The sequence below is a fragment of the Pectinophora gossypiella genome, chromosome 2, assembly GCF_024362695.1.
Source record: "Pectinophora gossypiella chromosome 2, ilPecGoss1.1, whole genome shotgun sequence".
Classification (NCBI taxonomy): domain Eukaryota; kingdom Metazoa; phylum Arthropoda; class Insecta; order Lepidoptera; family Gelechiidae; genus Pectinophora; species Pectinophora gossypiella.
The window spans coordinates 16,687,909-16,704,323 of record NC_065405.1 but is presented as its reverse complement, the minus strand read 5'-3'; the positions used below and the strand labels follow the sequence as shown (position 1 = coordinate 16,704,323).

General features: G+C 38.9%; 3 protein-coding genes across 3 annotated transcripts; 1 reads left to right on the top strand and 2 right to left on the bottom strand.

Moving 5' to 3' along the window:
• Positions 1-2,460: 2,460 nt before the first annotated feature.
• On the bottom strand, positions 2,461-3,331 carry LOC126378957 (protein lethal(2)essential for life-like). The gene has a single exon (XM_050027512.1). It carries the CDS (start codon positions 3,171-3,173, stop codon positions 2,631-2,633), a length of 543 nt encoding a protein of 180 aa, XP_049883469.1. The 5' UTR covers positions 3,174-3,331; the 3' UTR covers positions 2,461-2,630.
• Positions 3,332-10,532: 7,201 nt separating this feature from the next.
• On the top strand, positions 10,533-11,876 carry LOC126375743 (uncharacterized). Its single transcript, XM_050022850.1, has one exon. It carries the CDS (start codon positions 10,533-10,535, stop codon positions 11,874-11,876), a length of 1,344 nt encoding a protein of 447 aa, XP_049878807.1.
• A 3,308-nt stretch (positions 11,877-15,184) lies between these two features.
• On the bottom strand, positions 15,185-16,003 carry LOC126378864 (protein lethal(2)essential for life-like). Its single transcript, XM_050027346.1, has one exon. The coding sequence runs from the start codon at positions 15,993-15,995 to the stop codon at positions 15,315-15,317; it is 681 nt and encodes a 226-aa protein (XP_049883303.1). The 5' UTR covers positions 15,996-16,003; the 3' UTR covers positions 15,185-15,314.
• Positions 16,004-16,415: the final 412 nt, after the last annotated feature.

Genomic DNA, 16,415 nt, shown 5'->3' with positions numbered 1-16,415 from the left:
ATAATCTGAAGGTACTAATGCACCGCTATACAGGGATATACACCAATGGTCTGAAGACCTTCAAACCACGGAGGGTCCTGCTGGAAATTAATTCAAGTTTTTTGTTTAACTGTAAAGGTACTATTATTTTTCTTACACTACTCGGAAGGTACTAAATATTACGAAAGTGAAACTCTGGTTGTCGATCGAATCAGACGAAGGGTCCTGTTGTGTATACGGACATATACAATGGCCCCGATTCCTGCAGACATCTCTTAATTTTACTTTGTTATACCTGTCATTTTCTTATCCGCCGAAAAGGAAAGGGACGGATGATTGACAGCTCTTAATTTTAGGAAGAATGCGTAAATAAATGAATAACCCGGGCGAATTTTTAGACGGTTGTTTTAGATTTGTGCTTAAAATTGACGTGTGTTCCATAAATTTTATGCTTGTCGATTACCCGTCCCTTTCCTTTTCGGCGGATAAGAAAATGACAGATATAACCTAAAATAAAATTAGATGGTATTTACAGGAATTAGCACCAGTAACTCTTAAAATAAGACATAATTGTTATTTTAAACATTATGGAAGCTCTATAATGTCGTAAATAATCCAAACTCTATTTACGAAAAAATACTATGTGTGCGTGCATTTCGTCCATTAGGATCCCCTAACCGTACCCCAGGGGATCCCCGTGAACTCATCCCAGGTGAACTAAATAGGTGGACCTCGGGAAAGAAGGGTCTGTTCATCAGAATCTCCTTAAACAAAAATAAGTATAAAAAGATACTATCACACTGAGTCCGATTTATATTATAAAAATACGTATTTTATCTTTAACTTTATTTTAGCTGGCTAGTGCAAATAAATGCAATCTTTTTGTTTATCAAATGATGTTATCAATAATAATGTCTTTTATTGGCTTTTTGGCGGGAAACGGGAACGGGACAGTTGCTTTCTTCATTGAATAATCTAAATAATTAATACGAAGTGGTGTTTTGTGGTTGATGATCGCATTAAGTTAGTCGGAAGACATTCGCGAGTGTTATTATATTGGAGTATTCAATAAACAAAGTGTATCTGCCTATTTTCGCTTCGTGTCAAGAAGCCGCTTCATAACTCGAAAGTTTATGCGGACTTTCGAGTTAATTCGTTTGGGGTTCGGAGTAGGAGACTACTCCGAGGGTGGGGGCTTAGGTTTCATCATCATCACCTTTCATCATTTCATTAATCATCAAGAAAAAAAATACGTAAGACATGGCTGTATGGGCATAGTTCCCTTTGCCTTACCCTTCGGGGAAAACCAAAACAAAAAAAAAATGTCTTTTATTAAATTTGTGGATTTAGTGAGCATCCTCGGTAACTAAAATACTAAACATTTACTAAAAGTTCTAGACAAATAATTGTAAAATTTACAAGCATAAAGAACCTTTCCTTTTATGAAGTTTGTTAGAAACTGTGGTTAGAAATAAGCGAGCTTCGTTGAACCATCTACTTTCTCAAAATATCCGCTGCGTGGCGCTGTTAGGCAGTATCTGTCAAAAAGTAATCTTGTTGAAATTGAAACAAAACACCAAAATTATTATTGTGTTTGTTAGTGATTGGAAAGTTTTTGTAGCTAGGTACGACAATGTGCATTGATTCTTAAAGCTTATTTTGTTGTGCTCTATAATCAGTTATAATCAGTATAATAATCAATTAGGAACAAGACTACTACCTACTCTTAAAACGTTTGAGATACCTACTACCTACCTCACCTTGCTAGTTTCAAACTAGTAGTTTGTCAATTACAAATGTGATTATATGGTTATTTTACATTGTATTTAGCAATTTTATACATACCATTCGTAAGTACCTCTACCTACTTTATTTTAATTGTATGCTTTGCTATACTTTCGACACATTTTCAGTGATGATTATGGAAAAGTCTTGGCTTATACTATTCACGATTAAATTCATCCTAGCACTACAAAATATAAACTGTGATATAAACATAAATTGCCTATATACGTCCCACTGCTGGGCACAGGCCTCCCCTCAAACAACCGGAGGGGGTATGGAGCATACTCCACCACGCTGCTCCACTGCGGGTTGGTGGAAAATATACAAAATATACTTACATATAAATAATTAGAATTATTAGTAAAATTAATAGTAGGTAATCTCGCTTGAAGAACACTTATGCAAAAATTTTGTAAACGCCATCTAGTACACCGCAGCCGAACTAGGATTATATCGCCATCTACAGTATAACACTTGAACGACTTGTGAGGATAGCTCATATTATATGTTAACAATTCTAAACTTAAATTGAAAGAGGGCTAATAGATGGCGCTATAGTTTTATTTTATATACCTAGAAGGTTTTATTGTGTTAATGTGTTACCTACCTATTCATATTTTATGTTTGTTACAGATTTGAACTAGTAGAGGTACCTATAGGTATTAATATTTCAACATACATAAATAAAACTACAGCTTAGAAAGTATTATGGACTAGAAAAACTTTATTTTCTTCATACACACACAACATTCATAGGTATCACAACAAAAATCCAAACACTGGAATGAAAAATAGTATAAAACTATGAATAACTAAATCCACTGACAGAAAGTTCTAGACCTAATAGGTAATTTTGTCTTGTCAAACTAGCCTTGCTTTTGCGCCTCTGTTCCTGCCCCTTCAATTTGTTTCTTGACTGGCCCCGTCTGAATAATAGGCACAACTCGTTCGCTGGTATTCTTCGGTGGCGCTTTGAGGGGCGCTGAGATCGTCAAAACCCCGTCCGAAGACAGTTTTGAAGTCACAGATTCTTCTTGAATACCTTCTGGTAACGGATATTTGCGTACGAAACTTCTAGCGATGTAACCGTGCTCATCTTGCCGTTCTTCGTGCTTCGCTTCAACGACTAAATATCCGTCTTGTGTTTTCACCGAAATTTCTTCAGGAGCGAAGTGCTGCACGTCTAAATTGACTTGGAACTTATCTTTTTCTTCTTTGATGTTTGACCCAACGTCCTGGGCAGCAGCCTGAAGGTTTCTCCATGGTCTGTAGTAATCCCTGGTCGTCTGAGGTATGGCTATGATGGTCAGATTGTCTTGCGGCGTCAGGCCTAGACCGAAATGTTGGTCTAGAAGCTGCCTAGGGCGCCTTGGGCGGTCGCATTCCATGTAGAACGGATAGAATGCCATTTTCACTGTCCCTTTTAATTCACTGGTAACACTTTTTAGTGGAAATTCACTAGGAATCGCTTGACAAATTCGCCGGTTCTGTCGATGCCCTCGCTTGTTTACTGAATGAAGTTGGAATGAAGTGTAGACAGATAAGTTCGTGTTATATAGTTAAAAGCGCCATCTCGTATCGTCGAGAAAGCTCTGGAAATTATAATAATTGTGACGCGCATGCTCCGGTTGACAGTGGTTGTAAACAATTTGTGAAGCAAAGTTTTATAAAATAATTATTTTTTATAGACACTTTGACTACCCCGTTGGGATATAGTCTTGAGCTGCTATGTTATGTTGGTTAAGAACTTTAAATTAAAAACTACGTTATACATAATTATGTTAGTTATATTAACGTAAAAATAACATTAACGAACGTTTAGCGAGCACCTACATCTATGGCGTGAAGTAGTTAATATTCAATAAAGATTACATTGTTTATTTAGGTGTGCGAGCCTTCAGGCTTGACCCACCTGAGATTAACCCCTTGAACATCAGCGCCATCTAGTAGTGTTTTAGTGTATGAATGTAGTGTGTGGTAGTGGGAGTCAGCGCGTTTGACGGGTCGGCCGCCATTTTAATCAGTACGCTTTTGAATTTCGGCGTCGTCAGTAGTGAACTTCAAACATCGCCAAAAAACGATATTTTAAGGTAAAATCTATTATTATATTCTACATTGTTATTATTTATTATGCTATACTGCTATGTATCTCCGTAGTTTGTTACGGAAAAGATCAATAGCAGTATTCAGATTACTGATGTATGTCGCCTCGTCACATACATTCACAGCACCTGTTTTTTATCTCGTGCAATGGGGATTGTCGCTTCGCAATGAACGACAATACCTTCCCGACAATAATCGGGAAGACACAAAACCATTTCGTGTCGTGGGAACGCGACAACTCACATTGTAAGTCGTATCAAAAGTCGTCTAATCGGCTCGATCGACGTATCGGCTGAGGCGACGGGACGCTTCGCCCAATGCGTCCCACCGCATCGATCGATGCGTCACGACGCATCATTCATGCGTCTCGACGTATCATTCATGCGTCACGTCGCATCAGCCGATACGTCATCTGATTCGACTAAACGTAAGAATTGGAAACCATTGTAATAAAGGAATCCATTGTTCTTCTACAGATCATGGCAACAGTTTCCATGGAAGACCTTTGCACCAGGCCTGTCCCGACCGGTGATCGGGACTTTTTCCACAGAGTGGTTCAACTCGTAAACAAAAACTTTCCGGAGGACTGGAAGTCGTGGAAAATTAAGGACCTCCCCTTTGCCGAACTTTTTGGCGACATGGTATCCCCCAAAATAGAGGCTAAACTGCGTTTTGCAATTCCAACCGCAGACCTGGCAGTCGCATACTCGCCGGACGATGACACACTTTCGGAAAAGAAATACCGCTCAATCAAAAGGAAGCTTCTGGAATGGCCTCTTGGACGAGCCTTACTCTATTCCCCACATAGCTTAATGGAAAAGCTACATGTGGAGTCGTATGATCAATTTATGGCTACCGTAAAATTGCTCAAGCCGAAGTTGACCTCAAGAGGGGTGGTTTCCGACAGTAGCCCTAGCAGGAAGCGAAGATCAACCTCAATAGATGCGGTTTCTCCTAAGACACCTCGTCGCGAAGTGTTAAGTGAAGAGAGACAGTTCGCCGTATTCGAAACTATGCTGAGTGTCCTGACGCGTCAAACACAGGCTATCGAAGCTGTCGCAGGACAGGTCGCGGACTTATCAAAGAAACAAGCGCCTTCTGTACCAAATTGGTCCGACGAGTCAGTGACCGATATAGGCCAGAAAACACCAGATTTAGATTTTCAAGCCCCGCCATTTGCGGTCTCACCAGACTCGTCACCTATAGCACTGAGCCAACCTGCTTCAAGCGCTCTAAATCAGGAAGCCGAGTTGACGGAAATTATCGCGAATGCGCAAAGAAGTTTAGCACAACTGAAATCATCCAAAGAGCCAGTTGATCTCGAACCTCCTGATATTACTTGCGACTTTACTCCCTGCACGTCGGAGGCTGAACCTAAGCTGACAAAGGCTGAAGCCAAATTAGTAGAACAAGGTCGTTTGTGTCAGCGTCTTGACAGCGAGGGATGGAAAAACGTGCGTTACGCGGACGTTCAAAAAAAGTTTCATGCCGCCCCAGTTTTTGGATCATTGAAAGTGAATAGCATCCTTGCCACCACCACACCTTCTTGGAGCTCCTTGGCGAACCTAGAGAGAACTGATTTAACATTAGGTGCTATTACGTATGGACTACTTTTACAACGGAAAGTCTTTCAGGAAACTTGTAAGAGCTTGGATCCCAAAACACAATTCGAAATTAGCCAGAAGTTTCTTAGCCCTGATTGCGAATTCCGGAAATTATCTAATGATCTCTTGCAATATACTTGCGGCAGGCGGGCTGAAGTAATCCAGCTTCGGAGGGAAACCTACAAATCGCCCAACAAAGTCTTAAATGATGTTCTGCATGAGATCCCTCCCTCCGATACTCACCTCTTTTCCGAAGAAAGGTTGATGAACGCAATCAAAGACCAAGGAGGAGCACATAAATTCTTTCCCAGGAAATCGAACCCAAACTTTAAACAAGGAAAAAAGGTACCCCCTTCGAATTCTTCAAAAGGCCCCACGAAGCCTCGAGAGTCATTTCAGGGATCAAACAAATCCCAATTCAAGAAACCTCAACAACCACGAAATTTTCGTTCCTCTGGCAAAGAATTCAACAAGTCTAATAAACCTTCCCAGGCCACGGGAAGGAAATCATAAGGTGGGCCCACCGTTTCGAGCAGGTCAACTCGAACAGAAAATCAATCTCTGGGAATCGTTAGGCGCTCCGGATACCATTCTGAACGTTCTAAAGGGTTATCGGATACCTTTCATCCGGAAGCCACCGCTCACCACACTATCACAATTGAGTGGTAAGAATTTCGAACCCAAAGTGTCGACAACTATGTCGCAGCAACTTTCGGACCTCCTTGAACTCGGAGCTATAACACCAAATAAATTTGAAAGCGGCTATTTGTCACCCATATTCCTCAGGGAAAAATCTAACGGGTCCTTTAGATTGATTTTCAATTTGAGACATCTTAACTTTTTTGTAGATTCACCAAAATTTCGACTCATTAGCCTGAAAAAGGTATCAAACGCCATTCAAAAAGATGATTTTCTGGTGAAAATTGATATCTCTAACGCTTATTATCATATTCCCATTTCTGAATCGCACCGAAGGTACCTCTCGCTGGCGTTCGAAGGTAAAATCTATAATATGAATTGCTTACCTTTTGGTCTCTGCAGCGCCCCATCCATCTTTAGTAAAATTTCCAACTGGGTAGCATCACTACTTCGCGAGAAAGGAATCAGGACTATTGTCTATTTAGACGACTTTTTGCTCTTGAATAAGGATGCATCAACATTATTACGACAAGCTCATTGGTCTGTTAACCTTCTTACAGATCTTGGCTGGTATATCAACTTAGCTAAGTCTGACCTTCAACCAAAAACTCGAATTGAGTATCTAGGTCTCATTTGGGATTCTAAGGAAAACAGGAAACACTTACCTGATTCAAAAATTCTTAATATTCGTGAAACTATATTGTGTACCCTGGGGAAAAATAAATGGAGTTGGCAGGAGGCCAAACGGCTCCTAGGTAAACTAATATTTGCATCTAATGCCATCCCTTTGGGACTTCTCCATTGCAGAATAATCCAGATTGCTGCCAACTCACTCCCAAACTCGGACAGACACAAATCGTTTCAACTGCCGGACCAAGTAAAAAGAGAGCTCCATTGGTGGCTTCAAAATGCTTCCACTTCGTCAAAACTCCAACACCATCTGCCTTCGGCCTTCATAGCCACCGATGCCTCAGATGTCGGTTGGGGAGCATTAGTGGACAGCAAAAAGCTCTCAGGACACTGGAACAACTCTCAAAATCGTTGGCACTCCAATCGAAAGGAATTGTGGACACTTTTAGAGTGTTTACGCAAGGAACGGTTCTACCTTCGTGGAAAAACCGTGATTTTTCAAACGGACAATCGTACAGCAGCAGCTTACATACGAAAACAGGGGGGCACAAAGTCACGGAAACTACTCAACATCGCATCGGAAATTCTGAACCTGGCTCATCACCTCGACATGGTCATAATTCCGAAGTATCTTCCGGGCAAATACAATGGTGCAGCGGACAGCCTTTCCAGATCGAAGGCCCATCAGGAATGGCACCTAGACAGACCGACACAGACGTTCATTTTCCAGAAGATGGGATACCCGGAAATCGATCTCTTCGCGTCGAGACACTCCGCGGTAGTGCCGAGGTATGTGAGCGAGGATCAGAAGGACCGCTCGAGCGAGTTCACAGATGCCTTCAGCAGACAGTGGAACTACAGCCTAGGGTGGATTTTCCCTCCACCAGCTCTCATACCTCGAATCTTTCAACACCTCAGCATCTCTCGCGGCCTCTATCTGTTGATAGTACCGAAATGGGAGAAGGCTTTCTGGACATCGGAGCTGAAGAAGCGAGCCATAAGACCACCATTACGCCTGAAGAACCTCGCGACTCATCTGCGGGACCTACGCACGAACCTTCCTCCTCGAGACATTCGAAAACTGTCTTTGGAGGTTTGGAAGGTACGGGCTGGTGTAATGAAATAAATGATTGGACTGATGTTGAGCGTGGGCTTTTACAATCCGCCTGGAGACAATCAACATTGAAAACTTATAAACCGGCCTGGAATAGTTGGTTGAAATGGTGCAAAGATAATACAATTCCTTCGACAACGCCAAGCCCCCCTGACTTAGCTAGATATTTAATCTATCTACATGATGCGAGAAAATTATCACCCAGGACAATCCTGCTACATAAATCAACCATTGCTACATTTACAAAACCTACACATAGTGATTCGCTCAGCTCTCACCCCCTTGTAAAGAAGACAATTAAAGCAATAATGCTGAAAAATCCTCCAAGTCACAAAATTTGTACTACATGGAATGTCGCAGATCTTTTAAATTGGATTACTATAAGGTGCATTGATAGCACGAATTTATTTCAAGTCTCACAACATGTAGCAACATTGTTACTTTTGTCATCGGGTCGCCGTATTCATGATTTGACATTACTTCACATAGATCCAAACCGCTTCCACATCAGCGGGAATGAAATTGTTTTCTGGCCGGTTTTTGGCTCAAAATCAGACAGCATCAATTATCGTCAATCGGGTTGGTGCCTATCAAAAAATGATAACGAAACGTTCGACCTATGCCACTGGATACCAGTCCTCATTAAATTATCAAAACAGAGGCGTAGAGCAGATCCAAATTTAACCAATTTATTTATTACAACTAGGGGTCAAGTTAGGGCTGCTTCGAGATCCATAATTGCGGGTTGGCTACGTTTGATTTTAAAAAATGCCGATATAAAAGGATCTCCAGGTAGCTTCAGGTCGGCTGTGGCCACTTATAACTGGACGCAGAGGGATATAAATTTAGACGAAGTGCTTCGGAAAGGTAATTGGCGTAGTGCTTCAGTTTTTCTAAAACACTACTTCAAAGTAATAGAGCCCGGGGCTATCAACACCACGGCTCCCTTATCTGATTTTTTCACCACAACATGAAGAAATGTTAATTGAATTGTTTTTCGTTTCGTTGATGGTATGTTTAGAATTACCATTTAAGTTAACACATTATTTTGTGAATAAAAGTAAATTGTGATTTGAACTACAGTTTTATTAGTATGTTAACTAAAGTTCATTTGTATCAACTATACCTGTACCATAAGTTGTGATCATAATCACAGTACGCAAGAGTCAGCGCCGGCAGATACTAACGATCTCAGGTGGGTCAAGCCTGAAGGCTCGCACACCTAAATAGAACCGTTTTTCCCCCGAAGGGTAAAAAACGGATATTTAGGTTGCAGCCGAAAGGCTTGACCCACCAAATCTCTTGCCGGCTAACTCCTCGCCTCTATTCAACCGTACTGATTAAAATGGCGGCCGACCCGTCAAACGCGCTGACTCCCACTACCACACACTACATTCATACACTAAAACACTACTAGATGGCGCTGATGTTCAAGGGGTTAATCTCAGGTGGGTCAAGCCTTTCGGCTGCAACCTAAATATCCGTTTTTTACCCTTCGGGGGAAAAACGGTTCTATTAATGTATTACTAAATACATTTACAATTGATTATTTTTCGAACTTGAGCTGAGATTAAACATATCTGTTATCCAATTAAATGACATAATTGCCGAATTGTTGACAATTATTTTTTTGCCCTAGGGCTTATTACTTTCATTTAACGAATTCGCCGTATACCACGTTTATATATATTACAACATATCGTAAAATTACATACATCGCCTTATACAAAAATCAAATAGGTACGTTCCACGGACTGAAGGGAAATGCTAAAGATATAAAAAAAATAATATTGATTGACCGGAAATTTAAAATGTTTAGAACCTCTGGAAAAATAGTGTTGCTACTCAACGCTAGTCACCGCCACAGTCGACATTAATTTCTAGAAAATTCATTACTTATTGCCTATAGATAAAACTATTGCCATTTGCCTAAACAGAGCTATAAAATAATTAAAATAAAACTTTTTTTATTTATAATGATCTTATTACAAAGATACATTTTATTACTAAATAAAATAATATTATAATTTTAGTTTTTTATTGAAATTCTCCTACTCGTTACTAGATGGCGCTAGATGTATCATTTTCTTAAAATAGCCAGATACTCGTAGATTTCTTATAGACGCCAAGTTTATGTTTATGTGTAAGAAAATAAGATTATTGTTTGTACTAAATGTTCCTACAGTAGTAGCTTGTTACATCGATGACTAACGTTACTATAGAGATTTGGACTTGAAACTATTTTCGTAGTTACGTAAATAAAACTTGCAGTGTCCTAAGAACTGTTAAAGCAAATAATCATTATGGAAAATTGTGTTTACTACTTATTTTAATATTTTCATATTTAAGGAAGGTATTTTTTTTTTTCACTAGGTACTCTAAATGCTAATGATTCCTCATTTGAAAAACATTTTGTAATTATTGTAAACTGAGAGGTATCGATAGTTTACCTTATAAAAAATAACATAACATAACCTCAAAATACAACAGTCAGCCCAACGCAACCGGCAAACATCTGTCAGCCGTCTTGTTCCCGCGCTCACTATCAGACGTATGTCTGTCTCTCTCACTCTAGCTAGTCGTACCCCTACAATCCCACATCACATCAGTCATTCGCCTTTCATTATCAGCTTCACTTGTGTTAGTTTTGTTATTTTTAACGTTATTTTGCGTTCAAAATGGCGCCTACTTCGAAATTGGGCCGTGGCAAAGCATTGAAAAATCAAACTAAGGAAGTACTGCATAAAATATACACATATTTCGAGACAGAGATAGAAAGAGACCCGAATTCGACAGTGACGGCCGCGCAGTTGGTAGCACACTCGACCGGCGTGTCAACTACGGCTATCAAACGGCTGCTCTCCGAATACAATGACAAAGTCACAGTGAAGAAAGAACACTCTACGACCACCAAGAGAAAAATCAAAAAGGTCATAACTTCGGACGACTTTGATAGCCCGGCAATACGGAAAGTAATCCATGGATTTTATAACAGAGACGAAGAATTCCCTGTTATGAAAGATTTATACTTAATAATGAAGGGCGATATCGACTATCAAAGGTCACTATGCACTTTGAGAAGAGACGTCGCGAAATTAGGGTTCAAATGGATGGAGAAAGAAGACAATAATAGTATATTGATAGAAAAACACGAATTAAGGTTTGCAAGAGTGCAGTATTTGACACGAATTGAAAATTATAGAGCTCAAGGACGGAATATAGTTTACACCGGAGAGGTAGCTATTGAAAGCAGCAGAATCTCTTCAAAACCTAAACCCGATGGCAGCTCAATAATGCTGAAACAACCGGCAAAGTCTAGACTTATACTTTTACTGGCTGGAGACCAAAGTGAAGTTTACAAAGATACTTTATTCATGTACGATGGAAACAAGAGAGACGTTAATGAAAGTGAGTGCAAAAAGGAGAATTTTGAGCAAATGGAAAAGTGGTTTAAATACCATGTGATACCGACGTTGAAAGCAAATAGTGTAGTGGTTGTCGATGGGGGCTCAGCGTACCACAACCGTGTTTCGAACCCGGTTCCCCATTCTAACTCGAAACGGAAAGAAATGATGGACTATTTAACCGCGCGAAATGTGCCGTTTACGGAGAATATGTACAAGTCACAGTTGTACCAATTAGTGCAAACACATAAGGACAAATTTCTTGATTACAAGACGGACGCCTTACTAAGAGAACAGGGACATATAGTTCTACGATTGCCTCCTCATCACAAGGAACTCAGTCCCATTAAAAATATCTTAACTCTAGTGAGAAATTACGTAGGGCAAAACCGAAGAATGAGTATGGAGAGTGTCATGAAAATTTCCAAAGAGAAAGTTTTGTCTTTTCACAATGAAGACTGGAATATAGCGTGTAGAGAAGTGGAAGCTGAAGAGAATAATCTAAAAGCAACTGATAAACTCATAGATGAGATTTCTGAATCTTCTATCAAAAAGATCGAGGGGGATTCGGAAGTAAGTGATCAAGAAGAAATAGACTCTGATTCAGATAGTGATTAGTATTATAGTTATTATATAGTTGTCTTTGTTTTTGTCTTTGGTCGATTATACATCACTATAAAGTGATGTATAATCGACCAAAGACAAAAGATGAATGTTAAGAAAGAACACAAGTAAGTTTAATATTGATTCCGCTTACCGATTCCTTATTTAAAGAATTCTGAGTTTGCGTTTCGCTGAAGCGTACTCAATAACAAACTTTACTACCAAACTACAAGACCCTTGGGTTCGATTCCCGATCAAATCAATTTAGGAAACAAGCCAAGCCAATTATCTGTCTGAAAAAATCCAAACTATTGTTTTAACATTACTTAGACAATAAAATTAATGTATGTCTCAAAAAACAAGAAAAGAATATTGATTGTTATTGTAATTTGCCTATTAGTTATACCTGCTTTAATAAAATAACTGAATAAGTCCAATACTATAGAAAGTATTGTCCCACCAAAGTTAATCATTTTGTGATACATTATTAGTATAAGTATAAGTAATTAGGTACCTACATTCTTTATGATCATGACGTGCCTATAAGGATTAGATATTTTTATACTCTAAATAAACTGCTTACATTTGATAAAAGACTATTTTTATTTAACCACAACTCAATAACAGTCACCCGATTGTCAGGAAGTAAGATGATCCTTGCTTCGGAGAGCACGGTAAGCAGTCGGTTCCGGCTAATATTTTCACTTAGTAAGTAACTATGTAGTCGTTTCGTCTTTACATGCGCCATGTCAGGGAACTTTGGCAGCTCAATAGTAACTATAATACCAGTGTTGGTGTTTTAATTTTGTGAGTGTTGATGAAGTCTGTTATTGACCTCACAGTCACAGTTCGTCTATTTTGTAACTTACGATTTCATTATATCAAATCTAAATGACCCGAACGTAAGTGATAAATGATAATAATAAACCAGAAACCTAACCTAACCTTACCTAACAAAACAGATAACAAATGCTCTTCAAACAGTCATAAAAACGCCTTGACTACCAACCAATCTTAGCTCATATTAAATGATCATTAGAGTAACATTTTTCTAACTTTGCCCTTGTTGTTTGAAAATTGATGAAGGTGCCGGCACTGGCAAACAGTATGACAATTTTAAAACTAGCTTTATCTCTGTCTAGTACTCGTCGTAAGTGAAAGACGGCACTATTTATAGTGCTGACAGACTAAAACAAAACACATAATACCGGGTTCTTACCGCGTTAATCAGGGATATGAGCAAAACACATAATACCGGGTTCTTACCGCGTTAATCAGGGATATGAGAATCCCGTTATTTCGACACTGTTGCAAGTGCCATGATCACGGGACGACTGATGAAATTCGAGTCATGATCATGTCTCCAATTTCACTTGGAACAGTGTTGAAATAACAGGAGTCTCATATCCCTGATTAACGCGGTAAGAACCCGGTATTATGTGTTTTAATTATGATAATAACTGCGTACATCTCAAACAATGTATAGACTAAAATAATGCCAAAATTGGCATCAATTCCAGCCTAACAGTGGATTTAATTCCAGGCAAAAGTATAATAGGTCACGTTAAAAAAATGACAAGGGCACAACTACGTGCCATTGCACTTACTATCGTGCACATTACGCGATGCAGTCTGCAGGCAAAGTGCCAGGACAGCAATAGTGCATTGGTACGGCTGAAATAACATCTATCTGTTTTTGTTTACTTGTATTTTTGATGGATACTATTTTTGACTTAAAATAAATTATAAGCTTTGAACTTCCAGGAATAATATTGATGTTCAACAAAAGTTTGTTCAAAGAAATTGAGATTGGGAATTTACTCAACATTAATTTATCTTTTGCGTCAGACCACAGTTTTGCCGGTTCAGCTTCACAGTTTATGTTTATTTGTATCAATTATTAATAAAACCCGCTTTTTTTGATGGGATGAAAACAACCTTGTCAATTTAATGCCAATGTGATCATTGTAAATTCATCTTAAAAATGTAAGGCCAAGTACCTTTAATCAAAACTCCATTCTTTAACTATTGTGTCTGGAAATCTACAAATGGAATTCTATAGTCTCTGCTTACCCCGGTGGGAAATAGGCGTGAGTTTATGTATGTATATATGTATGTATGTCTGGAAATTTGGGACTTACTACGCTAAGTGCAACATCCACTTAATCTGGTGGCTCGGTCATTTTACACGGTTCATTTCCTATCACGCTGGTCTAATTTGCTAACTACCCAGTTCATCAGGCCCGATGAATAAACAAAAAATCAAGCAGAGAAATGCTTTGGTTTGTTTCATAAAACTTACAATAGTAAGTAACAAAGACAATTTGGAACTAAATATGAAAAAAAAAAATCTTAGTCACACAATCACCACAATGAACATCAAATTGTCGTTATAATTTACTATTGTAAGTTTTATTAAACAAACTTCAGGACTGGGTAGTTAGCAAATTAGACCAAGGAACCGTGTAAAATGGCCGAGCCGCCATATTTAGTGGAGATTACACTTAACGTCGTAAGACCCAGATTTCCAGACACAATAGTAAGGTTTATGAAATAGGTAGACCCTTGATAATAAAATCCTTTCCCGTAGCACGTGCACACTATAAGCAAGCTAAACAAAGTACCCAATGGATTTTACTAGACAAAATAAAACCCGATCTTACATCTCTTTCTTTCATATCAGAGAGAAAGAAATATGACTTTATACCTATTGTCTGGGGCTTAAAACCCAAGGTCGCGTCGGGCCTGACTTCAGACCATCATATTAGCGGTGTTATTATTCTTATCTAGAAAGGTGTCTACGTCTCGTACGAACTGGATTGAAGTATATTTTACATAAAACTTAATAAAATGTGATTAATAGGTCTCTGTTCAAAGCGAATTTAAGTATAGTCAAAATAAATATAAATAGGTACGAGGTAGGGACCTACTCAACAAGCTCTTAAATTTTTTTGCGATTAACACTATGTTAAATCAAATATCTAAACATTATGTCATCCATTTACATGCATAAAGTACATACTTACCTATTTCATTCAAACTTCATTCGCCATCGATTTAAAATACAAATGTTCAGGCTTTAAATAAATCAACCTGCTGAAATAATTATTCTAGTAGGTACCTACGTAAGGTAGGTGTGTAAGTCAAAGTTTGTTAAAATTATTTTGATTTCCGTTTGTTTTCGCTTTGTTATTTTGTTTTAATATTTGGAATAAAGCCCGTAACTTCGATTTTTATTTAAGTAATAAAAGGCCTTATGCCGTCACTATTTTGGTTACAGGAGATCCTATTTAAAATATGAGAGACAAAATAAAACACTAAAGTACATTAGATGAGAACAAAATGTATTTACAATTCTAAAGTTCTACAACCTTAAAATAAAGATTAATTACCACAGATTAGAATAGTTCAGTCTTACAAATAAAAGAAACGAAAAGCACTATGCCACTCAATTCATTTGGATTCAATCTGTTGCACCGGCTCTGAACCTCCTAGCTGCTTCTTCACGGGTCCAGTGTGAGTTATGGGAATGATCTTCTCACCAGTTGAAGGCAACGGCAGGATCTTTGGAGCGGTCACAGTCAAAACTCCATCAGAAGATAGCTTCGATTCCACGGTATCTGGTAGACATCCTTCTGGGAGTGCGTATCTTCTGATGAACTGCCGGGAAATGTAACCGTGTTGGTCTGGCCTCTCTTCGTGTTTTCCTTCCACCACCACATGCTTGTCTAAGACCTTAACATTGATCTCTTCAGGCGCAAAATGTTGTACGTCCACGTTGATTTGGAATTTCTCATCATCACTGCTGACCTTGGTGCCCATTTCTTTGAGAGCCATGTGTTGCATTGCCGCGGTCAAGTCTTCCATAGGTCTGAAGTAGTTCTCCCACCGCCTGAAGACGTTATCCCAAGGTTTGAAGAACTGTGGAGCGAAGAAGTCCTGAGGAACCATCTGGTGGAACGGTCCAAAGAAGTCGTCTGGTCGGAAGAAATCACGCTCCATCATCCGGAACGGCCTTTCGAAATCGTAGAACTGATGCGGAATAAGAGACATTTTCAAGAGATTTTCACCGAGTTTTCCTAAACACTTGCTTTGCTTTCTGCGCAGCTTCTTGTTTTCACAACTGAATGCCATTCGCGCCAATTGAGCGTTTATATACTCCACGCTACAACGCCACCTGTTGTCAAGTAATAAAATTGAAACTTCGAGAAAACCGGTCGCTGTTCGAGAAATAACCCGAATATTCAAATAGGTGCCCAAAGGAACCACGTCGCTTCTGGAACGCCGCGTACATAAATTGTTCGGTTATTACAATCATAAAGGCGCCATCTAACGTCGAGTAGCTGAATTTATTCAGTTAACACCTTTACCAGAATGCATACGATGGTTCTAGAACTAGAAGCTAGCTACACAATAAATCAACAGAGGGCGGGATTCATGGAAACTTGTAGAAAATATTTATTCTTGATAACTTAAATTGGACGGTGTTCAAGTATTTCATAAAATGATTCATTTATCATTCTAATTAAATATTCATAGTAAAGAAACAATGTA

Bases quoted from the DNA above. Each gene is read 5' to 3' on its own strand.
- LOC126378957 (XM_050027512.1), bottom strand. From the start codon at position 3,173: ATGGCATTCTATCCGTTCTACATGGAATGCGACCGCCCAAGGCGCCCT.
- LOC126375743 (XM_050022850.1), top strand. From the start codon at position 10,533: ATGGCGCCTACTTCGAAATTGGGCCGTGGCAAAGCATTGAAAAATCAA.
- LOC126378864 (XM_050027346.1), bottom strand. From the start codon at position 15,995: ATGGCATTCAGTTGTGAAAACAAGAAGCTGCGCAGAAAGCAAAGCAAG.